This window comes from Anolis sagrei, chromosome 4 (assembly GCF_037176765.1).
Source record: "Anolis sagrei isolate rAnoSag1 chromosome 4, rAnoSag1.mat, whole genome shotgun sequence".
In the NCBI taxonomy this organism is placed as follows: Eukaryota; Metazoa; Chordata; class Lepidosauria; order Squamata; family Dactyloidae; genus Anolis; species Anolis sagrei.
Window position 1 is genome coordinate 165,115,452 of NC_090024.1, and position 22,698 is coordinate 165,138,149.

The 22,698-nt window shown below is 38.3% G+C and overlaps 1 protein-coding gene across 1 annotated transcript in view; it reads left to right on the forward strand.

Annotated features, from left to right (window-relative positions):
• Positions 1-6,713: 6,713 nt before the first annotated feature.
• DNAI4 (dynein axonemal intermediate chain 4) overlaps positions 6,714-22,698 on the forward strand; it is a 29,425-nt gene continuing 13,440 nt past the window's right edge. Inside the window, exons 1-7 of the mRNA XM_060773697.2 lie at positions 6,714-7,016; positions 9,214-9,397; positions 11,558-11,751; positions 12,815-12,921; positions 14,216-14,372; positions 16,315-16,454; positions 21,185-21,340. Of these exons, the coding sequence (XP_060629680.2) occupies positions 6,946-7,016; positions 9,214-9,397; positions 11,558-11,751; positions 12,815-12,921; positions 14,216-14,372; positions 16,315-16,454; positions 21,185-21,340 (1,009 nt within the window). The 5' untranslated portion in view covers positions 6,714-6,945. The remainder of the gene's footprint in view (positions 7,017-9,213; positions 9,398-11,557; positions 11,752-12,814; positions 12,922-14,215; positions 14,373-16,314; positions 16,455-21,184; positions 21,341-22,698) is intronic.

A 22,698-nucleotide genomic window follows, 5' to 3' on the forward strand; every position in this document is an offset into this window, starting at 1 on the left:
ATTTAGGTGATGATAACGAATTTGCAGAAAATATTCAAAGGTTAATATGATGCATTTTAAAATTGATCTCACTACTTGAACATGATCCCTCTACAGGTGTTCCATTTATACAGAGTGTTACATATTAGTTTCTAATGTCATCCAAAAATTGAGATGCATCTGTTTAATGTGGTTTTCAGTTTGAAAAGAACTCTTCATAGGCCTCTCATTTTATGTCAGATCATATTATCTGTGGTTAAAATGTCACAAACAAGTCCTTTTTTTGGTTGATTTTATTCCTGTTTGGAGCACAAATGCATTGCAAGTTACTGTGGTGTTTACTTAACCATTCTCCGAAAGTTTTTTAGCTGTCCTCTTTCAAATTCCACAGTGCGTATATATATATATATATATATATATATATATATATATATTCTATTTAGTATCAAATCTGTCCTTATTCCTTGTGAGTCCTGAATTAAGATTTTTGGTTTGCATTTTAAGGCATCATTATACCATCTTTTAAATCCTAGACTACTTCTCAATTTTATAGTTCAAAAGTGACATATAACATGATAAAACAATATCATGAGTAATAATAAATGCCAATGCCATTAACACAAGAGACAAATATAAAGCACATATAAGGGCTGAAATGGCAGAAAACCATTCTTTTTACCCTGCTACAAGAGCAATTACCATAAGTTCACTTGGATCTCTCTTGGAAGGTGAAGGTGGTGACTTCTGACTTCTTTTATCAGCCAGGATGAACGGGGGTCTAGGATGCATGTGGTAGGTCTCACTTCCCCAAGGATCCTGTCCACATCCTCAAGCTGAACCAATTGAAATGAATCCAATAAAACCGGACAAGCAGATGCTCGTGTTACATCCCCAGAGACCGCTGTTAATATGGCATCGAAACCCGACTGAATCAGCGCAACTTTATCTGCAAAGAATCGAGCAAATGCTTCACAGTGAGCCCCCGAGTCATCAGGGATCTCGCTTTTCGGCGGATTTAACAGACCCCTAACAACTCGGAATAGCTCAGCTGGACGATTCTTTGCAGATGCAATATTGGCAGCAAGAAATTATTTCTGTGCCGCCGCTATTGCTTCATCGTAGGACCTTAAAAAGGCATTCAGATATGTTTGGGCTGATTTGGTAGGTCTCTGGCACCACACGCACTCTAGCCTCCTTTTATTTCACTTCATCGCTGCCAACTCCTCAGTAAACCAAGGGGCTGGTTTAGCTCGGTTACTCGAGAGGGGGCGTTCCGGAGCGATTGTATCGATTGTCCTAGTCATCTCACTGTTCCAGTGAGAGACCAAAGCATCGACAGAGTCGCCAGCCAAGGAGGTGGGAAATTCCCCAAGAGCTATCAAGAAGCCATTTGGATCCAAAAGTCTCCTGGGGCAGACCATTCTAATGGGTCCACCACCCCTGTGGAGGTTAGGAGGCACAGTAAGTCTAAACCTGATCAAGTGGTGATCGGTCCATGGCAATGGAGTGATGATCAGCTCCTCTATTCCGTCACCTTTACCCCATCCCTGGGAGAAAACCAAATCCAGTGTGTGCCCGGCACTATGGGTGGGACCAGATACTAATTGGGACAGGCCCATGGTTGCCATGGCAGCAATGAAGTCCTGAGCTGCACCTGTGAGAGAGGCCTCGGCATGGACATTGAAATCTCCCAAGACTAAAAGCCGTCTTGGAAGCTCAATGCCAATTCCGAGTTCTGTTTTATTAGTTCTGTTCAAACTTGTGCATACACAATCTAATTTTTACCATCTCTTTGTCCCCTTACTTATTCATGGCTTTCATTCCATCACTGAATTTGGCTCCAGTCCTATTCTCTTTTATAGATAAGATGGGTTGGCAAAAGATAAGTGGCAGATTAACCAGAGTGTCCGTTTGCCTGATGGCAAGTGTGTCCTGTTAAACATTAGACAATATGTTTAAACTATTAATGATTTTTAATAGCTTGAAGATATAAAAGAAGTTCCAAAATTGTTATTGCACTAACTAAAATTTACATTGTATTATTATGTTAGTAAAATAACAATAATATTGATAATTTGTGCCAGCTTTTGTCTGCCTCCAGTCAGATCTGGTTTCCTGTGTGCTATTGGTAAGACCCAGAGCAGTGGTTCCCAAAATTTTTCCTCCAAGTGTTTGGACTTCAACTCTCAGAAATCCCAGCCAGCCTAGCAGCTGTTAAGAATTGAGGAAGCTGAAGTCTTAAAAATCTGGAGATCCAAAGATTGGGAACCACTGACTTAAAGGAAAGACTGGCCATTGCTGATGTTATTGAATGAATTTTGCTCACTGTTAAAATGCTTTTCATTCCTGGTTCTGAGTTGCCATATTACTATATTAGTTGGGTTTACCCAGATTCTGGGACCATTTTCCTAAGTTATCACCATGCCCATTTTGATGGTCCGCCTCTAATCTTTGGTCCTATCTACTGAGCCTAAATGAGGCTTGGGGTTTGGTGCCACTGGGCCGACAGATTCCATCCAGCCACTAGGTGGCTCAGTGCCGGTCAGTGCTGACACCTATCAGCTGTCAATCCGGTTTAATAGCTGGCTTTGTACACTCCCGTATTGCTGATCCAGAGTACCCCACTGCAAATCAGTGTCAAAGTATGTATAGATGGGCCATTTATCTGCCCTCATTCTATGATTCCAAAGGAATCCAGGCTTGTGATCTCTAAAGATCCCAGTTCCTGATATTTTTGGTCCTGTCCTGACAACCCTAATCATGATCAAAACTACTCTAAATCCTGTGTTCTAGAGAAGGCAGAAGATGAAACAGTATCACTAAACTGTTCTATCAATCCCAGAACATAAAACACAATGTTGAACTTAAGTCAACTTGCAATAGATCCCTTGTTGACATAACTAAGACTTCAAATTGCTTCCAGGCATGTGGGAAATACACTGTAAACTACGATACAATTACATGGTTGTATTAGGAGCAGGAAAGGCTCATTCAAAGCTCATGCAAGAATTCTGCATTTCAATACTAATATAAAATATTAAAATGTGAACACTAATTATTGGCAGATGGGGTTTGTTTTCAGCCTTTAAACCAAAAGTAGGACATTTTATGCGAAGGAGTCACTATATCATATTTACACTAAAAAGCAATGAAACTCTCATTAATTAAATTTATGCTGAAAGGAGGGGGTATGTAATCTACTTACATTAATTCTAAGTTGGTGTTTACATTTATGGTATATTTTAAAACTACAAACCTTAAAATGAAGGTGAAACATCATACCCATTATTTTCTACTAGTCTTAAGCTCAAAACAGGGACAGGATATACCCATTTAAATAGAATGGCTTATATTTTGAATTGATACTAAACTAAAATCTTCCTTCAGTTGCATTTTGGGAGAAAAATCATGTCATAGATTAAAAAAACATCTTGTTTACCTAGCTTTGGACTTCCGCTATCAGGGTCTGGGTATAGTGACTAGCTCTTGTGAGAACTAAAATTACAACATTTTGAAGAACTGAATTTTGACAACCACTACCTTAAAATGCATGGGCCTTTTTTCTATTCTATCCCATACAAATACATTTTAAATATATATGCATTAGGTATATCTATTAACAGTTGGAAAAATAATACATGGAGAGAGGGGGAGAGGGAGGGAGAGGAAGGGTGGAAATATCATAGAACATGGAAATGCAGTTCCCCATGTCATTCACAGGAAAATGCATCAACATTACATAGAAGGAGAAGGAGGTGAAAGGGTACTTTATGTTACAAGCTATGTTTTCTTTACACACACACACACACACACACACCCCACCTAAAGCTGCATGCTGAAGGGGAAGCTTTTATATCCTATTTCAAAACGAATTCTACTATCATTGCCCAAATAATCATTGTCCAACAATGTTTTACAGCACACAGATATGGCTGCAGTTAAAATACATCATTTTATGGTGCTACACCAGACATTTCTGGAATGCTTGTCCATCCACTGAAATTAAGACATTTTGCCCTTGGGAGTGCTAGGGCAATTCTACATTGTCTCAAAGCACCAGATCAGTTGGATGTCAGTTTGTTTTGTTACTTGGCCACCATCAAGGTAAACAAAAGTGGCTGTGACACCTCCAGCTCAAACCCACTGGTTAACATTCTATGAACTGGAGCAGAGGTGAGCAGAATATAGATTGGGATCTACTGGCATTTTAATACTTATTCTTATTTCTAAAATGCTTTTACACTTTTCAAAATGCTTAAAACAAGAATAGCCCTGAACTTTGGGCAGAACATGAACAGCAGAATGGCTCCAAAGCAAACCAGCCTCTTGTCTATATGGGCTAGTGTCTTCACTTCCCTTTCCCTGCTTGTGTTGCCCCCATTATCACTGGGGATGGCTGGATTGCTCCAGAGAGCTCCTGGATGTTTTGGGCACCTTTGCTGACATCAGGAAAAGGTGCCTTTATAATCAGGCATAAGGAGGAGGAGATTGCTGCCCTCTTCCTGGTTATGCAGGTGACTTTGCTTTCTGGCAGCAGTAAAAGCAATAGGAAAGGTAAGGCTGACAGTCCTGCCAGATCATATTGGGTTCATTCCTCCCAGACTAAAGTTCTGCCCACCACTACTGTGGGTCATGCATAGAGCATCTAAACACATCTACAACCTCCAGGTATAGACAGGAAGATTTCTGCTCTGTACTTGTCCTTGGTAAGTGTAGATGAGCCCAAAGTGATGTCAAACTGCATTAATTATGTGTTGTTGAAGGCTTTCATGGCCAGAATCACTGGGTTGCTGTGAGTTTTTCAGGCTAAATGGCGATGTTCCGGCTGCATTCTCTCCTACCGTTTCACCAGCATCTGTGGCTGGCATCTTTAGAGGTTCTGTTGGCAGTGAAGATATACCCAGTGTGAAGCAGTTGAAAAAGATACACTAAAACCTGGGAATGAATTCTTCTGAATTCAACAGAAATTACTTCTGAGCAAATTAAATGCACTTGGGGTGCATGGTGAAAAATGGAACACATCTTGAAAGGATTGCTAGTTATTAAGAAACATGCTTAAATGAAATTGAGTTCTGTGCAGCAGGTAAAAATGCCTGCATTTAAACAAAGATAGACTATGGGGCTACTGATTCAATCAATCCTCAATAGAAGAGAATACCAACACAACACCCACATTGCATAAAGAAAAGTGCCTGTGAAGGAAGTTTGTGATTTTCTAGACTGCAGGAAAACAAACCTTGCTACATGTTTGTTTGTTTGTCTGTATGAAAAACATTTTAAATTGTAATGCTGGTAAACAGAGAAACAGGGAATTAAGCCTGCCAAATAAGGACAGTAACAAAGTACTTCTACATAGGAAGTATAAAAAATAATGAAGCATGTTGATAAGGAGGACAGCAAGGCTTTTAGAATTTGAACTTCTGGGAAATTATTAGAAATCTCATGCGTATAAAAATATTTTGGCATGTGAATGGTGGAAATGTTAAGTACAGGCAGTCCCCAAGTTACAAACATCCAACTTACATATGACTCCTAGTTACAAATGGGCATGAGACAATAGGAAGTGAAAAGAAATCTACCCCCCTGAAGGGAAATTCAGTCTTGTAGGAGTTGTCATGAGGAAATGTCTCCCAGCTGAAACTTTATAACCAATCCTTGTTTCCAAAACAAGGCAAATTTTTCAAAATCCAGTTGTCACAGGAAAAGTGAAATCTTATGAAGAGGAGCACAGACAGCATAATAGACGTTACAGGAGCATTAGCCTTCCCTGTGCTATCAGCTGGAGTTACATTTTAAAAAGTGTACATTCAAATTTACATACAAATTCAACTTAAGAACAAGTCTATAGAATCTATCTTGTTTGCAACCCGGGGAGTACCTGTAATGTGGAAATGATGTTTACAAGCAAATGAAATAAAAGACCATCAACTTGCCACAGACATGTCTTCCACTGTATAACTTCATGCTTTTTTGAGCTGGGAAGTTAATTTTTCTAGCAGAGTATGATTTTAAATTTGTATGATATGTTTCTGAAAGACAGGTGATTTACCCATTTAGGAAGATGCTGTATACCAGGACACATTATTTGTCCCTATTCCTCAGTATTGTCAATTCCAGCAGCAGTTCTTCAGGGTTTTAGGCAGAGAATGATTCTGTCCCATCACCATCTTCTTCCCAATCCCTTTAATTGGATGGTTGGAATTGCTCATGGCACTCCCAGCACACAAAGCAAATGCCTTGCCATTGAACCGTGTGGTGAGTTTTTAATGCAGGTACATATACACTGAGACTCTGATATAATCCCAAGGATGAAAAATGAGTAGAGGCAATGGTATGGTATTGCATGACAGGGCAAGAAGAGACACAAGATCAAATTCACACATTGCTTGGACTGTAGAGGATTTTTTCTTGACTTTTAACAAGTATTAACTGAACTTATAGGGAGGGGTGGTGCCAGACTTTCCCATCTATAATGGATCACAGCCATAAAGTCACTCAAACAGCACAAAATGAAAAAAGGAAAGTGACAGCATGCAGCAACTGTCGCAGCAAGTGGTAAGGAAGTGCAACTACTGTTTCTTTGGCAGGAGCAGACGGAAGAAAAAAAAGCTCATTCTGTTTTTTGATAGTGTGTTGTGTGTGCCACTGCCAACCAATCACATGGCTGCATGCTGAAAAACTGGCTGCCATGGTTACCATGTAAACAGTGCTTTGCTTAAGTAGAAGCTGCTGAGTGCAGTTGGCTTTGTAGTGCACAGCTGTTTGGAAACTCAGATTTTAAATCAATATACTATTGCTCAGGCACCGCTACCAGTCCCTAGAAATCAAACACTTATTGGTCTCTAGTGTTTTGCCATATTTGAAAGGCAACAGTGTTGTATTCACAGTTCCATAGGATCAGGGTCTTCTTTCCGACATCCTGCCTGCAGATACCACATTTATCAGGACCTCACCAACTAGTCAACCATGACAGAAGGCATGATGACCGCTTCGGCCAAGAACATCAGGATCAAGAGGAGCAGCATCGTCATGCATGTGTAAGTGCCATTGTGTTGCAGTCATGATGACGCTGGATGTGACAGGAAAGTGTGTGTGTGTGGGGGGGGGGGGGGGAGCAGGCTTCCTCATGTTGCATTGAGGTAACATCTCAGCCTTTCTTTGTTTCATGAATTTTGAGATATTATTAAGGGAAAACATGTGATATTTTACCAGAAAGGCTGAGGCATGGGATGGAGGAGAAAGAAGTGAAGCTAAGTTTCCTTTTGCACATACACCACTATGTATGGAGAGGATGAACAACGTAGGCCCGAATTAATATTTGATCATTCCTTTTGTCACCCTGTCCTAATGTCACTTTTTGTTTTGGGATAGGGGCTTGATCTAACTGTTCAAAAGCAGCATACATGGATGGAAAAATAGGACTGAGAAATAATATTCTATGTTAGGAGGAAACATTCTCCAGATCTTGTTGGATTATAGCTCCCCTCACTATTAACTGTGCTGATTAGGAATTGATGGGAATTGTAGTTTAACAATATCTTTAAAATCACAGCTTGTCACCTTGCCTTTGGTGATGACTTTATTGGAAGCTGTAATATTATTCAGTTGTACAAGCAGTAATGTCAGCCATCATGTCTATTTTTATTTTAAGTATTTAGCTTTGTACTTCAAACTAAATATTTAGTGTTATCTCGAATCCTGAAATATGAAACACTCTAAAATCCAAAATTGTCCTCATAGATGGCTGAGTCAGTAACACCTTTGCTTTCTGATAGTTCAGTGTACACAAAAGACATTTCATTCACACAATTATTAAAAATGTTTCATAAAATTACCTATCTGTATTAGGTATGTATGAAACATAAATGAATTTCATACTTAGATTTGGACTCCATCTGCAAGATATCTTATTATGTATTTATGTGCAAATAGAGGTATTCCAAATATATTTTTATTTCAAAACTTGTCTGGTCTCTAGTGTTTTAGATATGGGATACAAAGGTATTTATTATTACCAATGTTTTCCATTTGAATTCACTTTGTCCTGAAATAGTTCACCATAGTTGAAGAGAAGAGCCCATTTATATGTTTTTGTGAAGCTAGTGATCTTTTTTCCACTTGTCAACAGAGGCTATAAAGCAAGGACTCCGTTTACAAAGCAGCAACAACAAAAGTCTTGGCCACTTCTTTTTTTTCTGATAATCCTCTCCATACTCCAAATCCTCTTATTTACCTCTTACTGAGAAGATTGCCTATACCTTACCATCTACTCTAGTGGTTCCCAACCTTTTTGACTAGGAACCACTTGGCCAGGGACCACTCTCCAACATTAGTACCAAAAGGGTTACGAATCAGCTTCTGGTCAACTTTGGATTTGCTTTGGATTTGGGGACCTGATTCAGAAACTTGCATTGGATAGACCACATCAGCTCTAGTTTCTGATAACTATGTCATCCAGTAGTCACCATCTGCTCGCCCACAGAAAACCATATTTAATAATCAGGAGCTGCTGTGGTAGTAGTAATCTTTTGTGGGCAGTCAGCCTCTCCCCTCCTGACATCCCCGTTACCTCTAAACTCTAAGAGGGTTTTGAGAGACCAGTCACTCTAGTTGCCATGTGGTTTCAAGGCAACGGTGTAGTAATGGTGAGGTTGCAGACCATATTTTCATCCTTGGGGATCACTCGTGGTCCACGGACCACAGGATGGGAACCACTGATCTATTCCCTGGCTCTAACCAGCATCTTGGGTAAAATCATAAATGATATTCCAGGAAGATGGTTCTCAATTCCATCAGAAACCATGATGCACGTTTTCTGCTTCTCTCTCCTTAATGTATCTTTTCTTTTTCTGTTTTTGAGAGAGAAAGAGAGAAAAGATATCAGATGCAGCGAGAAACAATAAGAATACAAATGAAACACAGTATTGTTTGTAAGATGCATAACATTTTGTGAATAACAAAGGGTATGGTATTGCCTCCCCTTCTAAGGTGCTTTAGACCCCATCTACACTAACATATATATGGCCAGTGTGGACTCATATATTGCAGACTGAACTGCTTTGAACTTGATTATATGAGTCTACACTGCCATTATAATGGCAGTGTAGATGAGCCTTAGAAATGGTGACAAGGTATGATAGAATCTGCTAATGGATACTGACAAATTTAAATTTTCCTATTTGCTGAGCCACCTCATCTGCTGCACCAACACACATTTTTTTCTCCTTAAACTAGGCCGCATAAAGATTCTACTGTGAATAAGAAAGTAATGACATCTTCAGCTTCTGCTAGACGAATGAGCATCTACAGCAGTATGCAGACCAGCAGAGTTGGATCGATGGCGCGTCGGAGCATCCTCATGACAGAGGGAAAGACTGGGGACAAGGGTGCTTTGGCCGGCACCAAACATGTTGTCGTGGTAATGGGGTTATACTATAGCAATTAATATACTCACATGGGGAAACAAATGCAATGACACTATCACCTCAGATGTATTCTTATTAAAAGCTTGATAATACTTGACCAGACTAGATTAAGTTATCTGAAGCTTGAAGCTGTTTCAGAAGCAATCCCCCTTATGCATATGTTCTGGCTTTCCTGTAGGAGAGCTGGATTTGCACTGTACCAGATTAGGTTGGGTGGCCTTGCTGGGCAGAGAGTTGCCTTCTCTTGGACAGATTAAGCCATTCCCCTGCCTTTGTCCCAACTGGTCTGAGACTCTGACCAAAGCCAGAATTTGGCATCGTAGTTTGACTGTTGGACCTTAACTCTGGGTTCAGCTCCCCGCTCTTGCAAGAAAAACCCATGTGGTGACCCTCAGCAAGTCACATCCTCTCAGCCCCCCAACTCTTGTGATATGTTAACTAAGGGTTAACATAAGTAAGAAATGACTTGAAGAAACACAATAACAACAGCAACAGCAGCTACTTTTTAATATGACACAAAAGGAAGTAATCTCTCAAAAGAAATAGAAAACCAATAAGCTAGAATCTATGAGCAAAAAGCAAGAACTTGTAACCAAAACTCCATATAAAAATATCAAACATATATAATTATAATGGAAAACAGTTAAAGCTTGAAAACAGTGTAAGACACATACATATATGCGCAACAACAACAACACCAAATAAATAAAAAAGAATCAACAAATCCTGAGCAAAGTGATATGGTGATACACACCAGAATAAAACCAAAATAAAGGAACAAAGGTCCATAAAATATTTATAGAAAATTTAACAGAAAGCCTGAATTATGTTTTCCTTTCCGTTCTTTTCTGGAATACAATACTGAGGTTGATTTGGGTAAGGTGCAGCCAGACTTGATTCTCTCAGTAAGACTGTGGGAAAGTTACTGAAGCAAATAATTTTTTAAAAAGGGAATCACATTCTACAATTGCAAGACAACAACCCTGTTATAATTAGTCTGCATTTTAAGACCAAATGTGGCCACTTTAAAAAAAGATTTAAATATCTCACCAACAGTTTACAAAAATATTTTGATACATATATGGTAGTTGTTATGTGCCTTCAAGTACTTTCAGATTTATGGCAACTCTAAGCAAACTTTCAAAGGTTTTCTTGGCTAGATTTGTTTAAAGAGGGTTTGCCTCTGCCATCCCCGGGAGCTAAGAGACTGTAATTTGTCCAAGTCCACACAATGGCTACATGGAGATATGAACCATGGTCTTCCAGTGTCCTAGTCTATGACATCTCAAACGTTTTCACTTGTGACCACTTGCAACTTGAGAATGTTTATGCAACCCTGATTATAAAGGTATATAAAATTGGTATAAAGATAAAACATTTACTGATAACAAACCAGCATTTGCTAAACTGGCTGATTTTCCTTTTTATGGATTATAGCTGAAGCATCTTGTGCATAGTCCATAGTACACACTGCACAGCAAAATTGTTCAAAGGTGTAAAACAACTACTAAATGAAATTCAGAAAACTTTCACTGTTATTGGAACCCCAATATTGAGCTAAGGGGACCCACAGTGTTCTCAACCAAGACTCGAACCATCATACTACACTGGCTCCCCTTTATATATACTAGTCATCCCCTGCCATGCGTTGCTGTGGTCCAGTCTGTGTATATGTCTTTTGTGTGTGTATATGTGTATGTGTATATTTGTGTATATCTGTATATATGTGGTTTTGTGCATGTGTTGTAATGTGTTTTTTTTTGCCTTTTAAGTCCCTTCCTCTGTGTTTTTCAGTATTTCTATGACTGATGGTCACTCGTTGGCCTAATACGTGTATTGTGTTCAAATTTGGTGTCAATTAATCCAGTGGTTTTTGAGTTATGTTAATCCTACAAACTAACAATACATTTTTATTTAAATAGACACACACACACACACACACACAGAGCAGTCTGTAATAAAAATCAGTGTGATTCAGTGCTTTGAGCACTGGACAAAGAGTGCACTGGGACATTCTTCAGAGCCAAGACTGAAGATTGCTTTTTAAAAAAATCAATCCATTATGTAGCTGTATATCTCTTAGTTTTGTGAAACTGAAAAGAACAGGAAAGGTCTCGTTTGCCATTAGTTTCTCATTTTTGTTGTATCTACAGGTTTTTGATGATCTAGGGAGAGATGTGACACCACGGCCACTATTCCAGCCAGAACCAACAGCTGCTATACAGAGACAAAGCAAAATCTTATCAGCACATGATTTTGCTGGAGTGACTCAAACTGAATTCTTATCTTCTTTTTCTGCACACCAAACATCTATGGCCAGCATTAGCCTAGCAGGCCCATTCTCCAGGTATGGCATGGCATCCCATTAAACAGTCTAGCCATACTCTATGGGCTCCATGGCCATGCACAGATTACACAGAAGCCCTATGAGTCTAATAGTTTCCATCTGCCTACATCATGGGTATTTTAAATTTTGATTGCGTGCATGTTAATTGCTTACATGCAATTAATATGTATTTTGTCTCTCAGAGTTTTTTCCTAGGAAAACTAGACTACCAAATTAGTTTGTAACCTTTACTTTCAGTGCACCATATTTTAGCAATCTATTTCGGGGGCACAACTTGAGATTTATTCATAATTACTTGCTATGGTGTGACAGCTGCTGAAAATAATTTTTGTGGTCTGGGTTCTGAATACTATTGGAATACCTGAAACAGATTTCCATAAATCAGCAGTATTTGCAGTGGAGAGACTTGGGGAAATTCTTGTCTCTTCCAGGAAGTGTGGTACTTCTAATAAGACTTATTTAATGTTATATCTCTTACTGACATGGGAAGCTGATTCAAAGAATGATATTAGATATTCAGAAGGATCAAGAGATAGAATCCTAAGAACTATGCTAGCTCAAAATGTCAAGAATCACATTTCTCTAAATAACCAATTTACTTTCAAGGGGATTTTAATCTAGGAAAGCATTAAAAGATATGGTTTTCCATGTGAATTCTGAGATGGTCCACTCCTAGGAGTCCCTGAGTTAGTTCAAATTAGTGTTGCCAGATTTCAAGATAGCAATAAGGGACAGTTGAAAGTCATGCTATGCATGGTTGGTTGACCCTCAGGAAGTAGCTCTTAACAAGTTCATGTGTTACCTAAATACCTAATGAAGGTATTGATTTCAGTTTGCTGTTTTTCTCTGTAAAGTTAACATATTGTCCATGTTTATAAATTACATTTCTGTCTTTATAAAGGGCCACACTTAAAAATACAGGCTCTTTTTGGCGTCTCATTCAGTCTATATAACAGACTAAGTTTCCTAGCACATCCCTGGCATTTGGTATTTCTTCCTTGATATTCTGTGTTGTTGTGCTTCAATACATGTTCACTTTCCCCCTGCCACTCACCCATTTTAGGACTTACGGTAGTAGCAGTATTACAAAGTCCAGCACTTCTACCGAATCATTGGCAGAAGAAATTATAGAACCTGGATCTAGACGAGAGACAATTGCAAGTTTTTCAGGTAAATTTGTACAAAACATTAGTATTGATATTAGTAATAATGAAACTTTTCTGATCATTTTTATTTCTTTAAATATAAGACACATTTCTGGGGAATTATACAGCTGTGACTCTCTTGCATCTCCTCTAGGTTTCCCCAATAATATATGGTAAAAGAAATGCCATGTGTGATGGCTTTATGCATAGTGTTTTCCTCCTACTACTTCTAGGCTGCTTGGTGAGAAAATGCGTAATATAGTGATGTCACTTCATGTAAACCTTTATCCTGAGCTTGCCATGTTGCTACCTGAGGAAGAATAGCAAATGTTGCTCGACCCACTGAAAAAGGGCACTGTATTAAAGAGTGTTCTTGATGTTTTGGAATTTGAGATATGAAAAGATCAGAAAAAAATTCTGATATCCATGGTAGAGCTGTTGTGTAATTTTAAGTTGACTCCAACTCTATTCTATCATTTTCTTAGCCAGACTTATTCAGAAGGGGTTTCCTATTGCCTCCTCTGAGGCTGAGAGAGTGTGATATTTCCAAATTTACTTCCATGGATTCAAACTCTGGCTCACTAGTCCAGTTCTCAAACTATATATCACACAGATCTGTGGCTATCTCTATTTTTAGTAAACATTATCAAGGAGGAATAATATGAACTAGCATTTATATATTTATTTATTTATAGTACTTATATTCCACCCTTCTCGCCCTGAAGGGGACTCGGGGTGGATCACAGAACACATATACAGCAAACATTCAATACCAATTATACAATAACAGGACAGACAACAGATAGAGGTGTATATATATAGGCTTTTTCTCATCATTCAGCATCTTTGGAGGCTGTGCTCGGCTGGGGCCAAAGGGGGTGCTAACGCTCCATCTCCTTGCCAAAGAGCATTCTTGGTTCGTAAACTTTTCCTCTGACCACTGTGCCTAAAATACCTCCCCCACTTAATGTGGTTCCTATTCATTTGCCCACATTGCTGTTTGCAATCTGCTAGGTGGGAAGGGAGTTGGGCTGAAGGTCAGGAACTCACCCTGACTTGGCTTTGAACTGTCAACCTTTCGGTTGGCAAGATTTACTGCAGCTGGTGATTAACCTGCTGTGCTAAAGCTGGACCCTTAGCATGTGCCCTCTGTACATGTAGTCATAGTTTAAGAATCCTTGCATTTTAACAGAATAATTGTGTACCTTATAAAAACATTTCCCCCCCTAAAAACTGTTGTAATGCACCACCTGTAAATTCGTAATGGTTACACACATATTACGGTTTTATTAACATCATATGGTATACTAATTTAATAGATGTCCAGATCAGACGGGAGGAAGTGCAAGAACAACTGACCAAAGAAGATCTTGAAAAGCGTGTGGATATTTTCCTAACGGAGACAGAAACCATTTGGTTATTTGACATGCCGACTCTCATGGTATCTACAGAGTCTGAGGAAGCTGAGAGTGTGAGGTAGGCATAGTTCCAATCTAATGAGGGCATCTATTAGACCTGGTAGCTTTAGCTATTTAAGGAAATTTAAGAAGACCTCCCTGGTGATATTAAGAATTCAGATCCTTCTTATGAGAGTTTTGTCTTTCCTTGGTGTTAATAAAAATATTAAAGCTTGGGGCTTACAAAAATGTGTTAATATAAACCTTACTACTCATGATTCAATACTTTTCAGATAACAAGTACCAACATAATACTTTTAAAAACTTAATTTAACAAATTACGAGAAAATTATAATTTGAGCATAGGTCTTTGTGTTTGTTCCTTCTAAAACATTTTTGAAGAGTTTAGGGTAATTTTTGTCTTTTCAGCAGTTTAAAAAATATATAAAGTAATGCAACAGCAAGGTGTTACTAATGAATAAAACTATTACCGGTAAGTGAAAATGACATAATTTGGCCCTGTTAGAGTAGATACACTGAATCAGTGGGATTTCCATACATATTGATTCAACAGTCAACAATGGCCTCTAGACCAGGAGGCCCTTGAACTTTTTAAACAGAGGGCCAGTTCATGGTCCTTCAGACTATTGGGGGAAGGGGGGCAGCTATAGTTTGTTGTTGTTGTTTGTTGTTGTGTGCCTTCAAGTCATTTCAGACTTAGAGTGACTCTAAAGCAACCCTATCACTGAGTTTTTATGTCAAGATTTATACAATGGGGATTTGCCTTCCTCTTCATCTGAGGCTGAGAGGGTGTGACTTGCCTAAAGTTACCCAGGGAAATCAGAGACACAGTCTGAAGCTGAAACCACTACACCATGCTTTCTGAATTCTTTCCCTCTCTTTTTTCTATCTACCTTTCTTTCATCCTTTCTTCTCTTCCCTCCGTGTTTGCCATTTAACTTTCTTCCTTTTCTTCTTCCCATCTTCCCTCTTTTTCCTACCTCCTTTTCTTTCTTTTTCCCTTCCTCTATTTTGGAGGATGGGGTAAAGAGAATTCCCTCAGTTTTGGGGAAAATAGAAAGAGAAAAGGAAAGAAGAGTTAAGGAGCAGGAAAAGGGTGGAGAAGATTTCTCTATTTTGGAGGGAGATAGAGGAAGGGAAAGGGAAATGAAAGGAAAGGAGCAAGAAGAAGGTAGTGGCAGGTACAAATGGTGGCAGTGGTAGCGCAGAGTCTAAAGTTTATGACAAGGGCTTGATAAAAGACTTTGGCAGGCTGGATCGAACCCACCAGCCATAGTTTGAGGACCCCTGTTCTCAACTAAAGATTATACACACACACACACACACACACACACACAACAAGAATTGATTAATTGAAAAGCAGTGTTACATTTCTAGTGAGATAAAAATGGAACACCCTCTGGCTGCTGACTGCCACAACCAGGAATGACATGGCTTCTCAAATCTTTATAATGTATGGAAGATGTTCTACATGGCATATTACTTTTATACTGTGGCTCTCCACATCGATCTTATGATTTGTACTCTGCCACTGAAAGACCAGCCAAAAATATTGCAAGCAGTAGCAAAGTGAAATTAAAAACAATAAAATATGTCATACATCAAGGATAGGAGAAGGAGGCAGCAAAATTATGTAAACATAGGGATAGATCCCAAGTTCAAATCAGGATGGAGAGTAACACTTTATAGAAAGAGTAGGAGTGACAAAACATTCACTGGTTTATTCACTTCTAGCTTTATAATTGCGACAGTTTTTTTATTATTGAGTAGGAGTGTTATTTATCAATAGCTTGATAGTGTCTGAGCAGTTCAGATAGTCTTTATAAATATCCCTTTCCATTCTAAAGAAGGTACTACAGAAGGTGTATCACGAATTTTGAACTCCACTTGAGACTTGGGCTACAAATTATTTCTGCAGTTACGGAGGGTCCTTACTGAGGGCGAATTAACATTTCCGCAGGTGCTTATTTTTAACAAACAAATTTCTTTTGTTTTCAAAGGAAAAAAAATGTTGTATACATGGAACTCTGTAAAAACAGAGCTGGCAATGATCGGTATACCAACAGATGGATGCAAACAATTAATGGAGCACCAAAAACAAAAGAAGTACAATGTGACAAAATTGGCATGATTGACAAAGGTAAATAATTGCTTTGGAACATTCTGAGAAAATTTTGAAGGAGGTACAGAAATGTAGGTAAATATAAACAAATATAGTGTGACAAATTGGTTTGTTCTTAAACGGAAACCTGTACAACCATGATTTTTCTACAGAACTTGGAACGATTTAAGCAACATTTATTTAAGACTAAAATATTGTCAGAGTTTTAATCTGTAGAGCAGCTGGGATGGGATAACCTATACACTTCTGTTTTCATCCTTGCTCTTAAGGAACAGAACTTCGGTGTAAGAAGGACTATAATAGCAACATACAATTGCTGCTAAAGCTTGTATTTCCTCAGCTCAAGATATGCTTCAGAATGAAAGTAAAAAAGCAGGGTCTAAGGTTGAACTTCCACTGGTGGAACTATGGAAGACAGAACAATGGGATCTGTAAGGGGTGATCTCTCCTTCCTGCCACAGCCCTGCATGCATTTCCCCAAGCCACTGGAGAACTGTGAGCCCTTCCACACAGCCATATAACCCAGAATATCAAGGCAGATAATCCTTAATATCTGTTTCGAACTGGATTATGTGAGTCCACAGTGCCATATAATTAAGTTCAATATGGATTTTATACATCTGTGTGGAAGGGGGCTGAGAAACCTACAGTTGATTTCAGACAACCCCAAGGTCTGTATAGGCTGGGAAAGGTCTGACTGTTCTAATCTAACAAATAGTGCAATCTTTGGGGGAAACATGCACAAGATGGCTGTACCTACACTGCAGAATCATAGCAGTTTGATACCACTTTCACTGCCATGGCTCAATGCTGTGGAATTTTGGAAGCTGTAGTTTTTTGAGATTTAGAGCTGCCGCAAACTAGCGTCTTGGGAGAGCAAACTGTGCCAGCACGACCGATGATGTCGAAGACTCCGCCTCTTTCTCCGCCTCTTTCTCCACCTATTCCTCTGCGGCCGCGTGGTTTTTCCTTTGCTAGGGCAGCGATGCGAGCGTACTCTCGCTGTTGACAGAATTCAACAGTGAGAGTACGCTCGCATCGCTGCCCTAGCAAAGGGAAAACCACGCGGCCGCGGAGAAATAGGCGGAGAAAGAGGCGGAGTCTTCGACGTTATCGGTCGTGCTGGCACAGTTTGCTCTTCCAAGACGCTAGTTTGTGGCGGCTCTTACTCTTCTCTGCCAGAGAGCTCTGTTGACCCAACAAACTACATATCCCATGAGTCCATAGGATAGAGCCCTGACAGTTAAAATGATGCCAAACTGCTATAAATCTACAATGTGGGTGGTTTCTAAATGCAGCATGAAAGTAAACAGTATAAAATAATACGAATAACAATTAACACTTCAGTGTTTAATCCATCAATTACGTTAAAGAATGAAATACATTTAATCATTCGAAAGAAATTACCATGATGATTTAAGCCGTCTTTTAAAAAGGCTTTTAGTACAATCTCTAGAGAGCTTGGCCATATTAGTCTGTTGCAGGAAAGCCAAAGGAATCTCTTGACACTACAAAACCCAGCAAAGGGCATTGTTTCATAACTGTTTTATGGATCCCAGCCTCTTTCATCGGATGCATGAAACATTATTCTAAATTTGAAAGTTTCATATTCACATGGGTATGTAAATAACAATGCATGAGTGAGCAGAAATGCACAAAATACAGGCGTAATTACTTTAACAGGCCATCCACAAAACAAGGATTGCATGACAATGCAGCTCTCCTGTGTGTTGGTGAGTTTATTTAAGGCAATCTAGGTGATAAAAAGACTCTTAGCCTGTTCAAGCAACAGGAGTTGGAGTTGAATGTCTGGATTTTTATTTTTATTTTACATTGGGGGCCCTTCCACATAGCCCTATATCTCAGAATATCAAGGCAGAAAATCCCACAATATCTGCTTTGAACTGGGTTATTTGAGTCCATACTCAGTTAATATAGGATTTCCTGCCTTGATGTTCTGGGATATAGGGCTGTGTGGAAGGGCCCCGAGTCCATACTTCTATATATCCAAGTTCAAAGCAGATATTGTGGGATTTTATTCAGCTGTGTGGAAGGAGCCAGAGTTGTCTCCACTTCTAATATGATGCATGCCATTGGTTGGCAATATGCCTGCATGGCTTACTTAGGGTGGTGCCTGAGTCATAAAATAAATGGACACAAATGTGATGCCAGAAGTGACCAAATTCAAAAACTCCCCCAGAACACTCTGTCAGTGACTTTCTAGTGGCTGCTCTTGGATGAAGCTGAACATCAATTCATCCAAGAGATTACACCTATCTTCCAACTCCACACTTGAAGATAGTCCAAATGTTGTTTTTTTTAAAATATCACTGCCTGTCTTAATATCACTGAGTATTATCAGCAAACATTATTTTCTGTACGGCTATTGTTAAGATAATTATTGTTTCCATATTTTTTAGCATTTCAACTCCCTCTGGCCTCTCCATTTGCAGCCTCATCCTATATGTATAGGAAATTACAATTAATGTTTATGTTCAGATGATGTAGATGAAAGCTTATTCTGCAACATTTTCTTCATATTTAAAGTTTCAGAAGACTTTTATTTTAATACAAGCTGTTATTAAAACCTTCAGATGGCAAACATCATCTTAAAGGAGTCATTAATCTGTCTTTCAAAAGCTACGGAGAGGCATGGCTTTTCTAAGATAATGTATTGACTTTAAAAATCACCCAAATATGTTTCTTGTATCATAATTATAGTTGGTATCTAAAGTATAAGTAAATATAAGTGTAAGATCAATTAATGTATCAACTAAAGCTCATATGATGATATCAGATTATTCTGATCAAGTGATAGTCTTAAAAGGAATCAATCATATCTCTTATCAATTTTTGATTACTTATCATTTTATATCGCCTTTTGAATTTAAAAGCATACTTAAATGGGTTTGTGCAAGAATACTGCCCCTATGTGGTGGGAACATGCAACTACGCTTCTCTTTTGTAGAATATGAAGTCTTAAACTAGGGAGTTCAGATGATGGGTGGGCAACTATGGGTGCATTTACAAGGTAGAATTAGTGCAGTTTCACAGCACTTGAATTACCATGTCTCAATGCTAAAGAATAATGGGGGTTGCAGTTTTGCAAGATCTTTAGCCAGGATCTGATCTCAGATTGTCTCGCAGTGTAGACTCATATAATCCAGTTCAAAGCAGATAATCTAGGATCAGACCATGGGATCTAGGACAGTGTAGATCCAGCCTTGGATGCACTTTCCACGTACCTACCTTAGAAGGTTGGTTGGTCCTGGTGAAGGGGGCACAAACTAAGGGTAAGAGGTGGGGGGGACCGGTATAATAATAAGGAAATAAATCATGTATAAGTAGATAAAAGGTGAGTGATAGAGTTATATGTACAATAAGTTTAAAAAATAATGATAAGACATATGTTTAAAGATGTTTTTGATTTTTTATCTTTTACTGTTAGATTGTATATAATATGAAATAATCTTTTGTCTAAGATATTGTAAAAAGAGGGAAGAATGTATGCTTATACATTTTGTTTGACACATTTATAAATATATATATTTTTTTTAAAAAAAGAAGGTTGATTAATTACTCTGACCATAATCTTCCTAACCTTCTAGAGCAGTCTTTGGTCCTCCAGTTCCAGTTCCAATCTTTGGTCCTCCAGTTGTTTACCAGCTGTTAAAAATTGTGGAGTTGAAGTCCAAAATATTTGGTGGACCAAAGGTTGGAGACCACTGTCCTAGGCTGGATCTACACATATAATCCAGTATTTGATCCCATATTATCTGCATTGAACTGGATTATATGAGTCTACACTGCCATATAATCCAGTTCAAAGGAGATAATCTGGGATCAGAAACTAGATTATGTATGTGGCAGTTTTATGTTTTCCTGTTCCTCTAAGGCTGGATCTATGTCGCCCTATATCCCAGGATCGGATACCAGATTATATGATCTAAACTGGATTATATGAGTGTACACTGCATGATAATCTGGGATAAACATGTAATCTTGGATCAGATCCTGGGATGTAGGGGAACATAGATCCAGTCTTAAAGGAACAGGAAAACACAAACACAAACTATAGGAACACTTATACAGTGCATCTGTTTGTTTCATCTGTGGCCCCTTCTACATTGCCATATAATCCAAATTGTCAAAGCAGATAATCCAGATTATCTGCTTTGAACTGGATTATATGAGTATACATTGTCATAAAATCCAGTTCAAAGCAGATAATCTGGATTTTATATGGCAGTGTAGAAGGGGCCCACATCTTCCTGTACTCCAGGAGGGTGTGTAAGAGACTATTTTGTTGGTCTGCATTTTGATGTGGGTTCATCTGGATGGAATTTCCAGCTTTCTTGAAACTGCTATCAGGAGAATCCACACTTTATAAAATATATATGAAAGAATGTGCATCTTTTAAAATGTATGGATTTGGAAATATATGCCCTGTAACAACATTTTTCTATCAGGGAAATGCATTTCTCAAATGAGAACAATACAATCTTGGGGGAAATGTACACAAAAGAAGCATGGATATGTGTGTATGTTTGCAAACCAGCCAAAGAAAGATTTTAAAAATCTAACATACTCAAAATGGGACTTCACAGAGCTATACATGCATTAGTTTAAAAATGCTTCACTATTGTTATTCAAAGTATAACTATCCATTTAACTATGTATCCTTGTAGTATAACATGTAAGAGGTATGCATGTATCAAAATGCTATCAATAATGTCCTTTGTTTCTAGAGATAATGGCCACTGTCTGGGATTTATATGATTCTTTTAATGCATTGGAAGTAGTATCGGTAGAGAAAACTGGTCATCCAGAAAGTATTACTTGCAGTAAATCAGGTGTACTCAAAGACTACGACAGAACCACATCTACAGTTTCTGTGGACCGAGGTAAGTTTTCCTGAAACATTTGATTAAACGGTTCTTATTCCTGAGTAGATATGTATTACACTGCACTGTTAATTGCAGTGTTATACTTATCTAGATATTTATTTATTTCCTATATTTTTACCCTGTCCTTCTCACCCCCGAGCGGGGACTTGGGGCGGCATAATTGGATGCCAACATCGTAAAAACAATCAACAATCAGCAATACATTAAAATATTAAAAACAGTAATTAAACAATTGATTAAAAAACACCTATTAAAATCAGAATCCAAAATCCAGAGTCCAAGGTCCAGTCTGGGTCAGTTCATTGTCTTAAAACTTCTTTTACTTGCTGTTATTACTAGTCGAACACTTGGTCCCACAGCCAGGTCTTAGGTTTCCTTCTGAAAGACAGGAGGGAGGTGGCCAATCTGATGTCAGGAAATACCGTATATACTCGAGTATAAGCCGACCCGAACATAAGCCGAGGCACCTAATTTTACCACAAAAAGCTGGGAAAACATAATGACTCGAGTATAAGCTGAGGGTGGGAAATGCAGCCACTACAGGTAAATTTTAAAATAAAAATAGATACCAATAAAATTACATTAATTGAGGCATCAGGAGGTGGAAATGTTTTTTAAATATTTACATAAAACTGTAATTTGAGATAAGACTGCCCAACTTTGATTAAATCATTACATATCTTCAATGTAAATGTACTTACGTATCCTTCCAACAATAATAGAGTAAAATAATAAATATAATAATAATAATAATAAAGTAAAATAATGGAAATGCAATAATAACAGTAATAATAGAGTAGAATAATAAATGTAATAAATAATAGGGTAAAATACTGTAAATGTAATAATAATAAGGAAAGGAAAATAATACATGAAATAAAAATAATACTAATAACAGAGTAAAATAATAAATAACCTTGACTTGAGTATAAGCAGAGAGGAGCTTTTTCAGCCTAAAAGAGGGGCTGAAATACTAGGTTTATACTTGAGTATATACAGTTATTATCTCTCTTTAATGCAATTTAGGGCCCTTCCACACAGCCATATAATCCAGACTATCAAGGCAGATGATCCAAAATATCTGCTTTGAACTGGGTTATCTGAGTCCACACTGCCATATAATCCAGTTCAAAGCAGATAATGTGGGACTTTATACAGCTGTGTGGAAGGGGCCTCCTTACACACAGAAGAAATCCTGAAATTAAACGCACACATACACAGAAAATTGGGGTTGGGGCAAAAACACCCCTAGAGCAACCAATTCTTAAATTGTGAATGACGCTTTGGAATATCTGGAATAAACTCTATGAAGTTATGCTTTATGTGTTTTAGCAATTTATGCATTTATATATAAC